The following is a 19149-nucleotide window of genomic DNA, read 5'->3' as shown; positions in this document are numbered from 1 at the left end:
TCATAGGAGACTGTTGGGGTAAACACTCATCAGTGCCTAGGAAAGCTTGTAGTTCCACACAGTGAGATGTGAGTGAGATAAGAAGGCTCTAAAGAACATGATGACGAAGGAAACAGACAGGGAAAACTGGCCACTTCCCCTTGTCTCCAATCTTTATGTGAGGATCAAAAAAGAGTGACCTTGGTTGTAAAGTAACAGAATATACTCATAAAACATCTGAAGAAGTCCACAGCATAGTAGGCATGCACCCTACCCTACAAATTCCCCCTGCTTGTAGGCACAGGCCGGTTCTCCATTGTACCCTAGCCTGTCATTGCCAAAGAGCATGTGAGTAATAAAATGTCCAAACCCTCTCTGTTGATTCTTCCAAGTTCTTTCTTTAGGATCGGAAAATAGTACACTGGAGTCTGCTCAGCCCCAGGGATGAACAAAGGTGATATGTAACCAAGAGCCCAAATGTATGATCTGGGCCCCTGAACATAGTAGGTGCTTAATAAATATTCCTCGAATGGCCATGGTAGGGTTGCACGAATAGGAGAGAGGAAAGAAGGCAACGTAGAGTCAGGGGTATGAGCTCAGTGTATGCAGGAGAGATGAGGAGCTGGGCCTGGACAGCAAGGAGTCTTTGTGGTCAGAGAAGAGGGAGCTGTCCCAGTGTGGGGCCTAGGAAACACTCTGGATGCCCCTTTCCAAGGGAACCAGCCAGCCTGTAGGAGTCATCCCTAGCCAAATGGAACGGCTAAATAACTCTTGTTTACAAACCAGGTGAGCCCAGACAAGGCTCTACCCAAAAGGGCTTTATACCAACAGGTAAAAGACCCACTGGAACAAGCTTTCTTAGCCTACTGTCAGAAACAGGCTGTGGTCTAAGATGTTTTCACCTGTTTGTTCTACAAATATTTACTGAGTTCCTACTATGTGCTGGGCCAACAGACAAAAAAATGTTGAGTCAGGCTTGGTGACACATGCCTATAATCCCAGCAACTTGGGAGGCTGAGGCAGGAGGATCGGAAGTTTGAGGGCGGCCTGGGCAACTTACTGAGATCCCGCCTCAAAATATAAATAAATAAATAAATAAATAAATAAATAAATAAATAAATAAATAAATAGGATGGGGGTTGTAGTTCAGTGGTTAAGCACCCCTGGGTTCAATCCCAGTACTAAAAAAAAAAAAAAAAAAATGTAAGAACAGAAGAACTCACAACATTAAATAAGCGAAGAGCCCGCACCTGGAGAGCCTGGAGGGTGCCCAGTGTGCTGGGAGAGAAAGACAGACCAATCATGGTAGTATGGTAGGTAAGGGTTGTACACTGAGGCTCGAGGGCTGAAGGAACACAAAGGCCAGAGTAACTAACCTCATGGGAAGCCAAAGAAGGCAGCACAGAATAGGGAGTCGTAGCACTTATACTAACAGTGTGAGCTGCTACAAAATTAGTGTTGGCCGTGGCAATTTATTAAACTCTATGCACTGTGGGTCAGATGCCTTGCATTGCAATATCTCACAGGATCTTTACATCACTATGAGGTAGATAGTCTTATTACTCCCATTTTCTGGATGAGGAAACTGAGGCCCAGAAGGGCTGGCTTGCTGGCAGGCACATGATATTAAGGAAAGAACTAAAGGTGGAACCCAGATGTTATGGTTTAGATATGGGATATCCTCAAAAGCTCGTGTGTGAGACTATGCAAGAATGTTCAGAAGTGAAATGATTAGATTATGAGAAGTGACCTTCTCATAATCAGTGGAGTAATTCGTTGGTTATTCCCTAGCATGTGGCTGGAGGAAGTAGGTCACTGGGGATGTGTCTTTGGAGTATACGTTTTGTTCCTGGTGAGTGGAACCCTCTTTCTGCTTCCTGGTTGCCATGTCCTGAGCTCTGTGATGTTTTGCATCACCTCAGGCCCAGAGGTATGGAGCCGGCCCACCATGAACTGAACCTCTGAAACCATGAGCCAGCCAAACTAAACTTTTCCTCTAAATTGTTCTCTCCAAGTCTTTTGGCCAGTGAAGCAAAATCTGACTAAAACATCAGGTCTCTCTGGCTTCAAAGCCTACCCCTTGCTTACTTTCTGCTCCCACTTAAAGGTGAGAGCTCTAAACCTGGAGTAAACTAGTGGTAGGCCAGATCATTAGAGGCAAACCAACTCTGGGAAACCCACAGCCAATCTATTGCTCGTTTGTTTAATCTGCATGCTGATCCTTTGTTTCCACTGTTTTTTAGCTCTTAACCCTAAGAATGTTCTTCAAAGCAGGATCTCATTAAGAGCTGTGCTCCAGAACAACCACATATTCCCCAAGGTGCTCGGCCAGCTGTTGAAGCTGTTCTTCCCTTACCCTGTCCCTCTCTCAACTGCCCATCTCAGCAAACCCCCAGCCCCTTCCCACTCCACTGACTGTTCCCGAAATAGGGACACAGGAAAGAGGGAAAGAGGAAGTCAAAGATATGGAAGGTGGGTGTGGGCTGGTGGTGGAAAATATTTCAGCAACAACAATGTAAGATATCAAGGAACAAATTTAACAAAAGATGGACAAGAATGGACTAGGGATGTTGTGCGAGACCCTGGGTTTTATCCCCAAACTGCCCAAAAAAAGGAAAAACGAAAAAAAATGTGCATAAAATTTTACTGGAAAAACCACTTAGGTAGCTGGGTACACACTTCTAATACCAGCAGCTCGGGAGGCTGAGGCAGGAGGATCAAGAGTTCAAAGCCAGCCTCAGCAACTTAGTGAAGCCTTAAGCAATTCTGCAAGACCCTGTCTCTAAATAAAAGATAAAAAGGGCTGAGCATGTGGCTTAGTGGTTAAGCACCCCTGGGTTCAATCCCTAGTACCAAAAAAAAAAAAACTACTTAAGAAAACAGTGTAATGAAACATGGTAATTGAGCATGAGATCCCTGAGGAATTGGGGGAGCACTAAATTCCTGAAAAATGCTACCCAGTGGCCTGAGCATCTCCAACCTGTACCATCTGGCTTTTGGGGGAAGGGGGATCAACTAGATATAATCGATCCCTATTCAGGGACCCAGAGATATCAGGAGCTTCAAATCCACCCCCACACACTTTCTGGGAAGATGTATCCCCTGAAGAGATCCCAGAGCTTTAGCAACATGACACAGGTGCCAAGGGGCAGTGACTGTAGAGGGCTAGACGGAAGGAGGAGGTGAGAAAGAGAAACCACATTATGTCATCCATTCCTTCATCAGGGGCTCTCAGCTGTAAGTGATTGAGGAGGAAGGTGTGTGAAGTGGGAGGCACTTCTCTGGGCTCAAGAAAGGAGGAGGAAAAAACCCATGAAGAATATAGAGGCACAGAAAATGTCAGCCTTCCCTTGGGCCTGTTATTTTTAATCATCAAGAGACATTGTCAGTCAGAATGACAGGGTCACTTGCTTCCCTTCTTCCTCAAACTTCTGTCACTTGATTCTTCTAACATCCTGCCTGCTCTCAAACACACAGCCCCCACCAAACTGAATTCAGAGGCCTCCCAAGACCTCCCCCCCACACACACTCCTTTAAAATTGGCATCAGACTGTTCCGGTAAGTATATGTGAGATAATTTCTGAGTGCTGGGCCACGATTATAAACTTTATTTTTGATCAGTGGGAACTGGGATATAGAGAGGTTAAATAAGTTGCCCAGGTCTCAAACCCCCACACCCAGGTCTTCCCAGGAATCAGCAAGGCCATGGCACTTTGGCTGCCAGCCTCCCCCAGACACCCACGGTGGCTATGCTCTGCCTCCTGGCTAGATGGCATCTGTTGGAAATCAGCCAAGCATGACAGGCAGGAAATCAAGGGGGACCAGGCTCTGACTCTCTGTCCTGCTGCTCTTGAGAGACAGATGGCTATGATAACCAGAATGGAGTCAAGCATGGTGGGGAGAAGATAAATCCCCTAATCAAACTCGATCCTACCCATGGGACCCAAATCTGCAGCCAGGCTTTCTCATCCTCTTTTTAAATTTTTTTTTCAGGTTCCTGCAGGTGACTGACAGGTAACATTTTTTATGTGTGGACCCAGGAAGAGACTCTGATAATGGCAAGGCAATACTGCTGCTGACACACAGGCTCAGGAGCCTATGTAACTGTCGCCCAACCTCTGATGAGGTGTCACCAGATGTCAGATCTCCCAACCAGAGAACTCCAACAAGAGACAGTCTGAAGTTTCCCTTTTGGAGACTATTACCAGAGTCACTGTCTTAGTTTCCTTTGTGCTGCTATAACAAAATACTTGAGATTGGGTAATTTATAAAGAGCAGAAATTTATTTCTCATGGTTCTGAAGGTTGGAAAGTCAAGATCAAGGCACTGGCTGGTTCAGTTGTCTGATGAAGGCCTTATTGTTGCATCTTCACATGGCAGAAGGTGGAAGGACGAGCTAGCTGAATGTCACATGGAACACTAATGAGAGAACAGCCCCTATGGCCTAATCACTTCATAAAGGCCCCATCTCTCTCTTCTCCATCTTTTCTGAAGTGTTGGGAATTGAAACCAGGGATGCTTTAACACTGAGCTTTTGACACAGTCCTTTTATTTATTATTATTATTATTTTTTTTTTTTTTTTTTTTTAGTGCTGAGTACCGAACCCTAGGCCTCATGCATGCTAGGCAAACACTTAACCACTGAGCCACACCCCGGTCCCTTTTTTAAAAATTTTGAGATAGGATCTTGCTAAATTGCTGAGGCCAGCCTTGAACTTTTTATCCTCCTGCTTTAACCTCCTGAGTCACCCAGCTCTTAAAACTATCACATGGGCAATACTTTGTTTTTCAGGGGACACCTTCAAACCATAGTGCTGCCCTTATGGTCAAGTGTCTATCTTTGGTATATTTTAAAGTGTTTGATGATCCACCTGGCATGACTTATTTTATTCTCATTCCACCACATTCACTATGTTTGAAAGAACAGAAAAATGTTCTCTTTAGCCCCGTACAATAGCATCGGGCTCTTGTATAATCTCAAATGGGACTGGCTTCCAGCCTGAGTGGACAGTGTTTCCTTGTTGTGTGGCTGGTTTTGCTTGCCCCTGTTGCAGGCTGGAAGCTGAACAAGACCATTGCTTAATTTGTTCTCAAGTCAACTCTTGATGACTCCTGAAAAGGTACATGCAAACAATGGAAATACCACTGCTGTCTCAAAAGGGATGGGCTTGTGCCTGTAGATCTCCCTGTGACCCCATTGGTCAGTCATGTGCTCTTGCTGGACCTAAATGCCAAATGCCTTTGTGGAAACCAAACCCAAGACCTCACAAATGGCCAATTAACTGAACTGAGTCCAATAACAAGGCCTATTCCTTGGTCCCTGGCCATGGTTTGAGCCGTTCAAAGAACATTAAGTGGGCTGGGGTTGTGGCTTAGTGGTAGAGCACTTGCCTAGCATGTGTGAGGCACTGGGTTCCATTCTTAGCACCACATAAAAATAAATAAATAAAATAAAGGTATTCTGTCCATCTACAACTAAAAATATTTTTTAAAAAAGAACAAGTTTAAACATCACAGCAATTTTTAATATGAAAGTATCTAACCTTGAGGTAGATCAAAGCACGGATTGAAAGTAGCATGCAATGAGATCTCTCTCTCACTTCTCTTGCCCTCTCAATCTGAAATAAGGCTTTCCAGGGCCACCAATAAGTCAAGGGGAAGCCCAAGAAAGTCCCCAGTGGTGAGCAAAAGGACAGCTGTAAGATCTTCTCCACTTAGACAAAAGGTTTCCTCCACTTCTTCTAATCCACTCCCCATGACAATTGGTTGTGGTGGCTGAGACTGTGGGGCTGGGGTGAAACCCAGAATTGAAAGGCCAAGCCCAGGACTGTGAGGATATAGCTTCAAAAACAAATAGTTTATCTAAAACCTCTGGGTGCTTTTGACATGGTTGCTCCAGGGGCATGCAGGCTAAGCAATCCTGTGTATGTATTTTGTAGTGGTGACTCCTTCCTCTTTTCCCCCCGCCCCAGCACTATGGTAACACAGACAAGTCCCACGTAGACCCCTTCCATGGGCGTGCCCAATTCCAGGTACACTAGTGGAAAAGCGACCCCTCTCTTTCCCACTCCAAAAAGCAATGGTGGAATGTCGGAAAGTGAGTGATCAGCAGTTGTTATAGGAATAGCCCTGAATCCACTCAAATTTCGTTTTTCAGAGTGAAACACTGGCAAACACCAGGCCGTTATGAATACCAGGGGACCCATAACCTATTCACAGTCATAACTGCCTGGTTGAGGGCTAAGGGCATGCTCCGTGGTTGAGCACTCGCCTAGTATGCACAGGGCCCTGGGTTCCATCCACACAGCATTGAAAAAAAAAGAGCCTGATTTAGAACTGCTGCTTCATAGCATAGGAATTTTCCAGCCTTGAGGATGAACCTGCCCTAGGCTCAAGCAGAGGGCCAGAACTGAGCTTTAGGTCCCAGGAGGACTGTCACACCTAATCCATTAATCCACAATATAGTGACACATGATTTCACGTGATACTTTGAGATTGGTGAGAAATTGTAGGTCCTATTTGTTCTTAGCAAAGCAAACCATAAGTCTAAAGGCTGCTTGGTGACTTTGGGAATCGGAGTTTGGAACACACCCATGGGGGCCAATGTCCTCAGGTGACTACATGCTTCCAGACACCAGTACCAATGATACCCAGACAATACTTCTCTCCAGGTTCCTATTTTTCTGCAGGCTAGGCGCCTGTTCAGATTTTCTCATCATAACAGAACCTAGTTTTCATCAAAACGCCCTGACTGCTTGCAAGGACAAGCACTAATCTTTTCAATTTTTTCCATGCCCACAGCAGGTCACAGAGGACACAGCTCCACCTACCAACAATCCACATGGCCTTACCGTTGAGCCAAATTTGTCAAAGATGATGAGGGACTTCTAATAACAAACCTATCTCGGGCGTACTGATGGACAGGAAGTCAGGCGAGACAATGACTCGCAGCCCTGCTATGCTAATTTGTTGGCCAATTCATAGGAGGTGGCAGCTGATGCTGTAATGATAACTTACAGGGCAGTGGCAACAGGAAAGTTTTCTAAAAATGGTTTTTATTACAAGGTTTTCCTGAGTTTGGCTATCCCCAGGCATTATGTCATTAGGAAAAACTGATGACTCTCAATAGAGAAAAAGAAATCTGTTCCCGAAGCAGAGGCTTTCTGAAAGCTATTAGCTGTCTCCTTAAAATCACAACATTGAAGCTTTCACGGCAACAGCATCAACACGTTGTAAAGAAGCATGAGGAGCTGTTTGACTTTCCGCCTCTATTACTCATTTCTCTCGTAGGGAGAAGTGGGGGAGGAGAAAAAAAGGACAGATTTTTAAAAATTATTCATTCACACTTAATAAAGCAAAGCATAACCCTGATATTTAAAAATAACATCTTCCTAGTCACCAGCAAAATTGGAGGCTAGCTATCACTCTTCTTCCCGGGGACAGAAGGCTTGACTATCTGAGTACAGATTATCCCTGAGTCTCTGAAACCAGCCAACTTCTTCTTTTGTTGCATGCATTATCTTGGTCAGAGACAAAGACTGTCTTTTCTGCAGTCCCATGGGGGCTGCCTGGCCTAGACCAGAGTGGCATCGTGAAGGTGGGCTGGGAGGTCTGAATTCCCTACTCCACACGCCACCCAGAGTCAGTCTTTTCCTCTCCCTCAGACTGGCTATTAATCACTGCATCTCCGAGGCTTTAAAAGAGCCACCACTAAGAGAAAGAAGTTGACTCGGTTCTGAATTTTCTCACAAATATCCGAGACTCAGGTCATCAAGGGTTGACTAGACTAAGATGGCTGGTGAGGGTACTTCACTGTTATTTTATTTTTTCACTGTTATTTTGTAAAATAATAATAACAGAGCCCAAAAGACCAGAAAGTTGAACCCTGGTGCCCCAACTCACATTCATGGTCCCATTGATCTCTGCCACCGATTCGTCATCTGTGGGGAATTGATAGATCTGGACCCCGTTGCTGACAAGCTCACTGGTGATTTTGATTTTGAACTTTGTTAGCTCGCTCTTAGAAATGGCATCTGATTTGGCAATGATGGGGATTATGTTCACCTAGGGAAAGGAGAAACAAAGTGGAATCGTTAGTAACTGGCAACTGATGGCCACATGACCTAGGCCTTCCACCAGCTGCCAGAGGGAGCAGCTCACCCACTGGTGCAGGACAGGCCACCTCTGTAGCCATATAACAATATATTAAACAATAATGAGTATTTACTAAGTGCTGGGGACCGAACTAAATACTTCACATGGATTAACACAATTCATGCTGACAATAACCCCCTAAGGGGTATAATTATGACTTTTACCAATGAGAAATTGAAGCATAGAGAGGTTAAGTGACCTGTCCAAGGTCACAGAGCAGGTAAGTAGTAGAACTTAGATTCAAATCCAAGTTCAGCCTTGTTCCTAAGTCCATAAGTGTCAGCCAGTTCAGGTCCAAGTTGAGCTATGTGATATCTTAGTATCAAGGTCACTGCTGGGATAATTTAAAAAAGATGACAGTTGGGAATCTGTGATTGACAAAGGGGCGTGGCCACTCCTTGCTAGCAATAAATCGTCCCAATCCATCCAGTCTAGGCTAGCCCCAGTCAGCTATGGACCCAAATGAGACCCACGTGGAAGACGGCAGGTAAGGGAGGCCAGGGCAGTGCTTGGTAAGGATGCGCACCTGGCTCTCTTTATGGCAGGATCCCAGTTAGGAGAAGAAAACTCTCCTCATTATCAATTTGATCTGATACTTATGCAAAAAGAGTTATACTGCTTGAATCCCATGATTAATTTTGGGGTAAAGAAAGCAGATGTAAACCACAGTAACAGGAAGTTATGCTCCATGTAGGTATGGAGTATGTATGTATGTAGAAAATACATTCTACTGTCATGCATAACTAACAAGAACAAATAAAAAATTCTAAACACACAAAAAATTAATTATTCTACCTTAGAACTGACCTAATTATATTTACTTGAATTATGTGTTCAAACACACAAAAGTAGGGATTAAGTAATAAACTTGTATTAGTCAATCACAATTCCACAATGGCAATAGGAGATAACTTGAAAGTGCTTTGGTCTAGTGATATAATTTAATTGGAAGGCTATCAAATATTTCACAAATGTTTACTTATATTCAAAGATTATTGAAAATATTATTTGCAGTGATGTCATATGATAATTATTTTCTTTCTGTAGTATAAAAAATGAAAAGGAATCACCAAGCCCAGGTCTGAAGGATGCTATGTACAATAGCCATATTAAACAAATTTTGGTAATTTGAAAAAAAAAAAAAAGAAATCAGATGTAAGCCAAGCACAGTAATGCACACCTATAATCCCAGCTACTCAGGAGGTAGAGGCAGTATAATCACAAGTTCCAGGTCAGTCTTGATAACTTAAGGAGACCATATCTCAAAAGTGAGAAAAAGGGTGAGGGGCTAGGGATGTAGCTCAGTGGTAGAATACGGCTGGGTGAAATCCCCAGAAGAAGGAAGGGAGAAAAAAAGAGTGAGTAAATGCCCAATTTCAGATAGTAGGACAGACCTAATGCCACCCCAAAGTTCAACCCATCTGAACCCTGATTGCTGAAATCCCCCCAAGGCACAAGGTTTTTACCATCAAAGATAAAGATACTTAACATGTGCATGGTTTTGTAAGGCAGAGCACACCTAAGGTCAGGTTACCATGAAGAGCATAGTGGGCGTGGTGGCACTCACTTGTAATCCCAGTGGCTCGGGAGGCTGAGGCAAGAGGATCACAATTTCAAGGCCAGCCTCAGCAACTTAATGAGGCCCTAAGTGATTTAGTGAGACCCTGTCTCAAAATAAAAAATGAAAAGGACTGGGGATGTGGCTCAGTGGTTAAATGCCCCTGGGTTCAATTCCTGGTACAAAAAAAAAAAAAAAAAAAAAAAAAAAAAAGCCAGTAGATACCAATGGGGTGGTATCTGGGCTCTGAACAGGGGATCTGGGCGCTCTAGATATGATCTGGAAGAGAAGTCCTGTCTCTTTTGCACTTTGGCTTAGGAATGCCTCAGAAGGCAGGTACCACACAGAGCTTCAGGTGCTGAGCCAAAGGAAGATTGGACCTTAGAGGCAGCTTCTTTGAAGTCTCTGATGGGAGGAGGGTGCCAAAGCCCTTGCCAATCCTCCCTATCGCTTTTTGCCAAGTCCCCATTGGTACGCTATAAACAAATGTCAGAAACTGCTTACTTAATGCAGTCCACCTACCGGGCTGCCGCCACATGGCTCACTGCTGCCCTATACAGGGGCATGCCCGGCATGGCGACATTTCCAGAGCAGCTTATTATTCATGAGCAGTGAGCTCATTGCTGTGAAAAATGAAAAAAAAAATTGCTCCTATTCTGATTATAGCTGAAATTCAGTTTTTCTTGTGGATATGCTACCAAATGACTGCATTTAAATTAGAGTTTTGTAAAATAAAATACTTTGGAGTCAGAGAGATCTAGGTCCAAACCTCATTACAAAGTTGTCTTGAGCAAGCCACCTCTGTACCTTAGTTTTCCCCTTTGTAAAATGGGAATAATAGTGCCCACCATGCTAGAGCATTAGAAAGATGAAATTAATTCATGCACATAGAGAACTCATCACAGTATCTGGCACATACTAAATGTTAGGGGAAAGCCTAGTAATTGGGCTTTTTAAAGAATCCTGTGGTCAATTCATTGGTATAGCAAATAATCCTTTAACACAAAGAATCATCCAATTTACATATGGTGTGGGATTTGCATTTTGCTGTTTCTCTTAAAGAATTGCACGCCTCAAGCCGGGCGTGGTGGCACACGCTTGTAATCCCAGCAGCTCAGGAAGAGGATCACAAGTTCAAAGCCAGCCTCAGCAATTTAGCAAGGCTCTAAGCAACATAGTGAGACCCTGTCTCAAAATAAAATATAAAAATGGGCTGGGGATGTTGCTCAGTGGCTAAGCACTCTTGGGTTCAATCCCTGGTACCTCCATCCCCACACACACAAAAAAGAAAAAAGCAATGCCTGCCTGAAAAAGAAAAGAAAAAGGGCATGACTGATTCTCATGGCCATCTTTCTAAGGCACGAGGCAACATAACACAGTACCACAGATCTGGGTTCAAATCTAGACTCTTCCAGTAGCTAGCTATATGACAACAGGTAAGTCACTTCAACTTGGAGCCCCTACTTTCTCTTCTATGAAGTAGGATGACGGGCCAGGTTGTAGTGGTGCACATCTGTAATCCCAGCAACTCAGGAGGCTAAGGCAGGGGGATCACAAGTTCCAGGGCAGCCTCGGCAATGAAGCAAAAACCTGCCTCAAAATAAAAAATAAAAAGGGCTCGAATACAGCTCAGTAGTAGCATACTTGCCTACCATGCCTACTGGGTATGATTCCCCAGCTCTGCAAAAGAAAAAAATTATCTTCTATTACAATATCAACTTTCAAAGTCAAATTTGCATATTTAATTCAAGCACAAGCTGGTTAATATTGGGACGTTGAAAAAAGAACAACTATCCATGGCCAAAGCCTTTGCCTCTGGACCTGGAGAATTATTTCCCTTGCATCGATCCTGATTTCCAAGAGGGATCAGAGCAGACAGAAAGCTCAGGACAAACCCACCCTTGGTGCTGGGAAACCAGATGACAAAGCATTTGACAAAGGTGTTAGATCAATAGCATCATCTTTATGGAGGAACGGGGAATGAGAGAGAGGATAACGATGCCACAAAATCTCTCCTGGAATTCAATATCCACTGTGTATAAGAGATTGATACAAGTGAATCCAGCTTGCCCCGTCTTCCACCTGCCTCCATACCTTGCTGTCCAGCTTCTTCATTGTCACTAGGTCCAGAGACTTCAGAGAATGACCTGTGGGGGCGATGAAGTACAAACAGGCATGGATTCGGGAGTCATGGTAGGTGTGCAGCACTCTTCGGATCTTCAGCTCTTCCTGCAGGTAGGCCTCAAACTGCGCATCAATGAATTCCACAATGGGCTTGTAGCTAGAGGAGAGAGTAGGGAAATAGTTGGACCCCTTCAAAAACTTGGATTTGACATTGTTATGATTTGGGTGTGAGGTGTCCCCTAAAAACTCACGTGTGAAACAATGCAAGAAGGTCTGAAGGAGAGATGATTGGGTTATGGCCTTAACCTAATCAGAGAATTGATCCCTGATGGGATTAACTGAGTGGTGACTGGAAGCAGGTGGGGTGTGGCTGGAGGAGTGGTTCACAGGGGGCGGGGTTATGGGTATATATTTTGTATCTGGAGAATGGAGTCTCTCTCTGCTTTCTAATCATCATGTGAGCCACTTCCCTCCACTTCCCTCTTCTGCCATCATGTTCTGCCTCACCTTGAGCCCTGAGGAATGGAGCCAGCCTTCTATGGATGCAGACTTCTGAATCCGTGAACCCCCGAGTAAACTGTTCCTCCTCTATAATCATTCTAGTCAGATATTTTAGTCACAGCAGCGAAAAAGCTGAGTAAAACAGACACCATTCCTTTTAGAAATGTAAAAGACCTCTGTAATCTGACTCTCCCTCATCTAGTTGGATTTTTCCATCTCTCTTCAGTGGGTTTCCAATCCTGTCTGCCTGGCCACCTTCTTGATCCCTGCATGAGCTCAATTTATGCCTTCCTGTATACCTTCACTCTGGAACACCTGCTTCTCTCTCTTCATCCCAATTCTGCCATCCTACACCGCAGGGTTCAGTTTAATGCCTATCTCCTTCCTACAAACTTCCCCATCTATGCTAGAAACCCTTCTGTGACCAAGTAGCTTTATAAAAACCATGGTACTGGTTTTTATACCATGAAAACCATTGCTTCACAAGGATTTGTATTCTCTCAACTGTGTCCTCAAGAAGGGGCAGGGCTTGTGAAGGACACTTCCTCTCTCCTACGGGGTCCGAGGCAATGGGAACCAACTGGTGGATTCCATGAAGGGATTAGTTTTCCTCCATGCTGGGCCCATGTCTGCTTCCCACATCTGCCCTCATTGAGCCTGTGATGGGAGCTGAATTCACATATTCCCATGATGAGGAATTTTGTCAGAACATTGTGGGATTTTCGCTCATTTGTGCTAGGTTAAGTGAAGTAGCCCACTCGGCTCCCAGATCCACTTCTCTTTTCCTCCAAGGTTATGATTTTTAAATCTAAGTATTCAGGGCTGGGGGTGTAGCTCAGTGTAGAGCTCTTGCCTAGCATGTACAAGGCCCTGGGAGCAATACCACACGTGTGAATCTAAGTGTTCAGACAAAATTTAGTAAAAAGACTCCCCCACTACGCACACACCATCCAGCATGGCCCAGCAAATTGACTCTCCATGCATAGCACCCCCAGGTGATCCCCATGTCTCATCAAGACCCACCCCCCTTTATTGGGGATTGAACACAGGACTTTGTGCATGCTAGACAAGCACTCTACTACTGAGCTGCATCCCCAGCTCCTTTGTATTTTAAGACAGGATCTGGCTAAAATTTTCAGACTGGCTTGTAACTTGCAATCCTCAGCCTCCAGGGTAGCTGGGATTACAGGCATGAGCCACCTTGCCTGACTCATCATGGGTTCTTAAACAGTCAGCCCTTTACTTCTCCCTGCCCTGGACTTTCCTGGACGCTTCCCTCATTCCCTGCCCCTAGCCCTGCCCAGGCCATTCCTGCCATCCCTATAGCCCCTTTCTGCTCTACTTAGGTCAGCATAGCTTCAGCCACACCTCTCTTCTCAACCCCCATTTGGGCACTGCCTTTCTGTCTGAGGGGCTGCTTCCCTTTAGGAAAGAAAGGGTTCATTCCCTGGGCCTAGGGCAAGGACTTTGCAGATACCACTGCCAGAAGGGAACATGATCAGAGGAGGAGCTGGGTCCAATCAATGCCTCCCACCTGCAGCAGCCTCCAACCAAAGTCTTTTTGAAAAAGCCCCCTAGTAGGGAAGGGAAAACAGTGTTTAAAAAAAAAAAAAAAAAAAAAATCACAGGGCTGGGGATATAGCTCAGTTGGTAGAGTGCTTGCCTTGCAAGCACAAGGCCCTGGGTTCAATCCCCAGCACTGTTAAAAAAAAAAAAAATCACAGAATCCTAGATCCTGAGAGCTGCATATACAGGTGCAGGGTATCTCTGAAGCCTCAAAGAAAAAATCTAAAAATACAGTCTTTTCTTTCTTCCTTTGATCCCTCTGAGCCGACATGGTTCTGAAGGGTAATAGCATCAAAGGATCTCTTGGTTGCAGAGATCCTTAGACGATTTCAGGAGAATTTCAAGTGAGGATGAAGGATGCATTCCCTAGGCTTATCTCATTTTAAGATGATTGGCTGGTTTGAATTATCTGATCGTGGCACTGCTTCATCTTTTTCTCGATTACATAACCTTTTTTTTTCTTTTTCTTTGTTTTACTGCATCTTTTGCTTCACAAAAGGAAACAGAGGAAAGAAAAGAGAAGGATTTTTAAGCTTTTCCCCCTATGAATCTCTAGTGATACCCTGTGTCCATCTTACAGCCATTGCCTCTGGCTCTCAGTCTCTGAAGAGGTGCATGGATCTGAACAGCCCAACCAGCAAATCAGCTACCAGGATTTGGTTTAAAGGAACCTGACATGGGGACTCATCTTTGTCTTAATCATCTTTGCATCCTCAGTGTCTGGCCTGCTGTCTGGAACATAGTAAGGGGTCCACCAACTGCTCTGCACTCCCTAAGCCACCCCCCAAGTGGCTCACCTTCCCATGGTGGCCATCTCTGCCTCCATGCTTCCCTGTGCTCAGTGGACTCCAGTTCATGGTTAACAAAATCCTTATTCCCACAGGCAACTTTCTCGCCAACTGCTTCCTTCCTCTAAGTGATAGCTGACAGTCTTTCAAAGATGACACTTGTCTCATATCCTTCTCAACTGTACATTTCTACATGTCCCACACTCAAGTTTCATGACCACAGAGAGCATCTTTCTTCTAGCTCTTTATTTCCTGATCTATGATTTTTTCCATCTCCAACAGAACCCAGCTCCAACAGACTGCCCCTCTCCATCACTTGTTCATCTTTTCCCTTATAAAACATGAGTTCATAACCTGGGGTTCACCTGCCTCCAGGGGTCTGGGTAGAATTCAGAGAATCCATGAACGTGGATAGGAAGAAAATACATCTTTGTCACTAATCTCTAATTAAATGTTGGTAACAATCTGCAGTAATGTTGCAGTATCTATCTGTGATTTCATAACCAATAGAAATCACTGATGTTTATCATTTGTATTCCAGTGGTTGCAAGTACCTCAAGATAGCCTTTATATTCATCACAACTCCTAAATTCTGATAACCAATAAGGCTGCATATAGTTATTTCGGAAATTAATGCATAAACACATGGATTACTAAATCACCATTTTAAAATAGTTTGGTAACTGTACTTTCAGTACAACCGATATACTTTAAGCATTTAAAATTGTTAGTTCAAGAATGAGCCCAAAGGTCACACAAGATTACTAAAGGGACCAAGGGTACAAATAGCCTCTGGTCTACACAGTATTTCTTATTTATTTCAGATAGTGATATGCACTACAAAGACACTGCAGCAGGATATTGGAATAAAAAGCAACTGGAGGTTTGGCTATTTTCAATACAGTGACCAGGGCTGGGGTTGTGGTTCAGTGGTAGAGAGCACTTGCCTAGCACATGTGAGGCACTGGGTTCAATCCTCAGCACCACCCAAAAAAATAAGTAAATAAAATAAAAGTATTGTGTCCATCTACAACTAAAAATGTTTATAAATAAATAAATAAATACAGTGACCAAGGAAGGCTCCTCTGAGGATGTGATACTTGAGCTATAAAGATGAGAATGTGATGCTAAGTGAAATAGGCCAAGCCCAAAAAACCAAAGGCTGAATGTTTTGTCTGAGAAGTGGATAACGATAATAACAACGAGGGGGGAGGCGGGGAAGAGAAGAATGAAGGAAAGTTGGATGGTGTAAAGGAAAATGGGGCAGGAGGGGGTGGGGGAAGGAAAGATGGTGGAATGAAACAGATACTATTACCCTATGTATACGAATGGTGTGAATCCACATTGTGTACAACCATAGAAATGAAAAGTTGTACCCCATTTGGGTACAATGAATCAAAATGCAGTCTGTAAAAATAAAAAAAAAATTTTAAATAATTTTTTTTTAAAAAAGGACGAGAATGTGAGAGCCATGCAGAGGTCGAGAAGAAGAGCATTCTATAAGGAGAGGGAATAACAAATGTAATAATGACCCTGAGCAGAAACCTGCTGGACAAGTTCAAACAATAGGAAGAAGGCCAGGGAGCTGAGATTTAGTGAACGAAGGACAAATAATAAACTATTTACGGGTGGGGTTGTAGCTCAGTGGTAGAAACCTTGCTTGGCATGCGTTTGAGGCACCAGGTTCACGCTCAGCACCGCATAAATAAAATAAAGATATTATGTCCACCTACGAACAAAAATAAATAAATAAATAAATAAACTAGTCACAATAGCCAAAAGGTGAAAACAGCCCAAATGTCCATTGACCAGTGACTAGATGAAGAAAATTTAGACTATTCATACATCGTTAGCCATACAAAAAAAAAAATTCTAATAATGCTGCCACATGGATGAACCTTAAAGACATTATGCTAAATGAAATAACCAGACACAAGGACAAATACTGTTACTCCACTTATATGGGGAACCTAGACTAGTCAATTTCATAGAGATAGAAAATCAAATAGTAGTTAACAGGGACTGAGGCAGGTGGGGGAATGGGGAATGACTGATTAATGAGTTTCCTTTCAGGGTGAAGAAAACATTTTGGAACTAGATAGAGCTGGTGGCTGCACAATAGATAGTGGTGATGGCTGTCAACGCATTAAATGGTACTGCATTGTTCACTTCAAATAGTTAATTGTGTTATGTGAATTTCACCTCAACAACAGCAGGAAAGAATAATAAAAGATGAAGCAAGCAAGGTAGCAGGAGCCAGATTATGTAGGGTCTTGTGGGTAGACTATAGTAAGGAATTGTTTTCTCTGTGAATTGGGTCTTCTGTTCCATAATGCTTTCTAATTGGTTATTGTTGATTTTTAAGTCTATACCTTTCTGGATTGTTTATTTTGAAATTGGCTACCTATGGAACTGCTATTTGCTTGAATTGTTTTTTCAGCTGACTGCCTAAATATTTGTTATGATTTGGATCTTTTTTGGGGGGGCAGGGGGTACCAGGGATTGAACTCAGGAGCACTCAACCACTGAGCATCATCCCCAGCCCTATTTTGTTTTTTTTATTTAGAGACAGGGTCTCACTGAGTTGCTTAGCTCTTTGCCATTGCTGAGGTTGGCTTTGAATTCTCGATCCTCCTGCCTCAGTCTCCTGAGCCACTGGGATTATAGGCATGTGCCACCATGCCCAGCAGTTTTATCTTACACGACCCCAAGGGCTGATATGCTAAAAGTATGATTGCCAGCCTGTGACACTTTGAGGAGGTGATGGAACTAGTAGGCAATGGGGCCTAGGGGAAGGAAGTTAGGTCATAGGAGTGTGCCCTTGAAGGGGATGTTGGGACCCTGGTCCCTTCCTCTCTCTCTTTGCTTCCTGGCCACCATAAGGTAATCAGCTTTTCTCCACCATGCACTTTGGACTGTGATGTTCTGCCTCACAGACCCAAAAGCAACAGAACAGACTGAAACATTTGAAACCATGAGCCAAAACAAACTTTTCCTCCTTTTAAGTTGATTTTCTCAGATATTTTGTCTCAGAGATGAAAAACCAACCAACACGATATTATGGAAAAATAATAACTTTACCTCTCAATGAACATTTTCCAATTGTCATCTTTCTTGAAAACATTGATCCTTCTTAAATGTCCTTTCTTAAAACACTGGCCCCTGACTTCACTGATACCATTACCTCTTACCTCTGTAACTCTTCTTTCTCACTTGCCTTAGCTAAATTCTTGGTCTGTCCCTGAGGTTTTATCTTCTGTTGTCCTCCTACATATTACATACACAGCGTCCCTGGGTGGTCTTACTCATTCCCATGACCTCAGTCATTACCATCTTCCTATCATGTTTCCTAGTCACATAGAAGTCATATTAATCTTCCTCTCCCTTGTGCCAGTGTCCTCTGCAGACACAACTACCAGAGGCCCCCCCGATGGAACCCCACATGGCCTGGTCACAGACATTGTATTCCAACACAACCATCTTAGAAACCAAAGCCAAGAGACCACATGGTCAGATCTACTGGAACAGAGCCCAAAGTGACAACAGCCAATTTACCTTCTCCCCCCTCTTCCAGTCACCTCCTCTCCTCTACATGCATCCCTATTCTACTATCTGCCTTGGACTCCTTCTCCTTGGGTTCTCCTCCTTCCAAACACATTCCACTAGGCCCTACAAAACCCTTGTACCATGATAAACAAAATTGTCTACATCTTTGCCACTCAGAGTGTGGTCCTTGGGTCAGCAGCACCCACATCAACAGACAGCTGGTTACAAATGTAGAATCTGGGATCCTCAACCCAGACCTACAGAATCAGAATCTGCAATTTATCCAGAGCCCCAATGGCTTATATGCACATTAAAGTTTGAGAAGTGTTGGGTCTATGACATCTGCCTTTTCAAATATGCCCACCCTGACAAAAACTTAATTCTCTCCTGAGGATGTCATGACCCAGCAGCCATCGCCAACGCAGGCTTCTCATTCTCCAAGAACCCTAATCCTGAGGGCCGCTGCAGTGGGCATGAGCATAAGATCCTCAGTTCCCTCCTCCACCTCAGTGGAAACACCTTTCTTCACCAGAGACCTATGCCACCTTCTTCTGGCAGCACCTGGTCCAGTCTTTCTCCCTCTTCTAGGTGACTCCAATGTGTCTGTAAAGTTCAGTCAATGACATTTAAACTCTATTCTTTGACTGCCTCAACTTGACTGCCTCAAGTCTTCAGTTCCCTCCACATCAACCACCTTCCACCTTATCATTAGCCAGACCAGCTCCACCTAAGAAATCCTCCCTCTATCACCCAACTCTCCGACCACACTGCACATCTATCCACCTCTCTCACATCTTCAATCCTAAGTCTGACCTTTCACCTCATAGAATCCTCTGGAACCTTGTCCCTTCCATTATCTCTCAGAAGATCAATGCTTTCCTGGTCTCATCTCCCTCTCTGCCCAAGCTGAATCTCATAATTGATCATTAAAAC

At 43.9% G+C, this 19149-nt stretch overlaps 1 protein-coding gene across 8 annotated transcripts in view; it reads right to left on the bottom strand.

Moving 5' to 3' along the window:
* The window catches only part of SEPTIN6 (septin 6), a 72573-nt gene that overhangs the window by 21068 nt on the left and 32356 nt on the right, over positions 1–19149 (bottom strand). For all 8 annotated transcript variants that reach the window (XM_079123391.1, XM_079123396.1, XM_079123389.1 and 5 more), the window contains 2 exons: positions 11786–11972; positions 7882–8043 (listed from right to left, as the gene is read on the bottom strand). In XM_079123391.1, coding sequence (XP_078979517.1) covers positions 7882–8043; positions 11786–11972 — 349 coding nt within the window. The remainder of the gene's footprint in view (positions 1–7881; positions 8044–11785; positions 11973–19149) is intronic.

Source organism: Sciurus vulgaris (assembly GCF_902686455.1).
Source record: "Sciurus vulgaris genome assembly, chromosome: X".
Classification (NCBI taxonomy): domain Eukaryota; kingdom Metazoa; phylum Chordata; class Mammalia; order Rodentia; family Sciuridae; genus Sciurus; species Sciurus vulgaris.
Note: the sequence above shows the minus strand (reverse complement) of the source record. Positions and strands in the feature narration are given on the sequence as shown.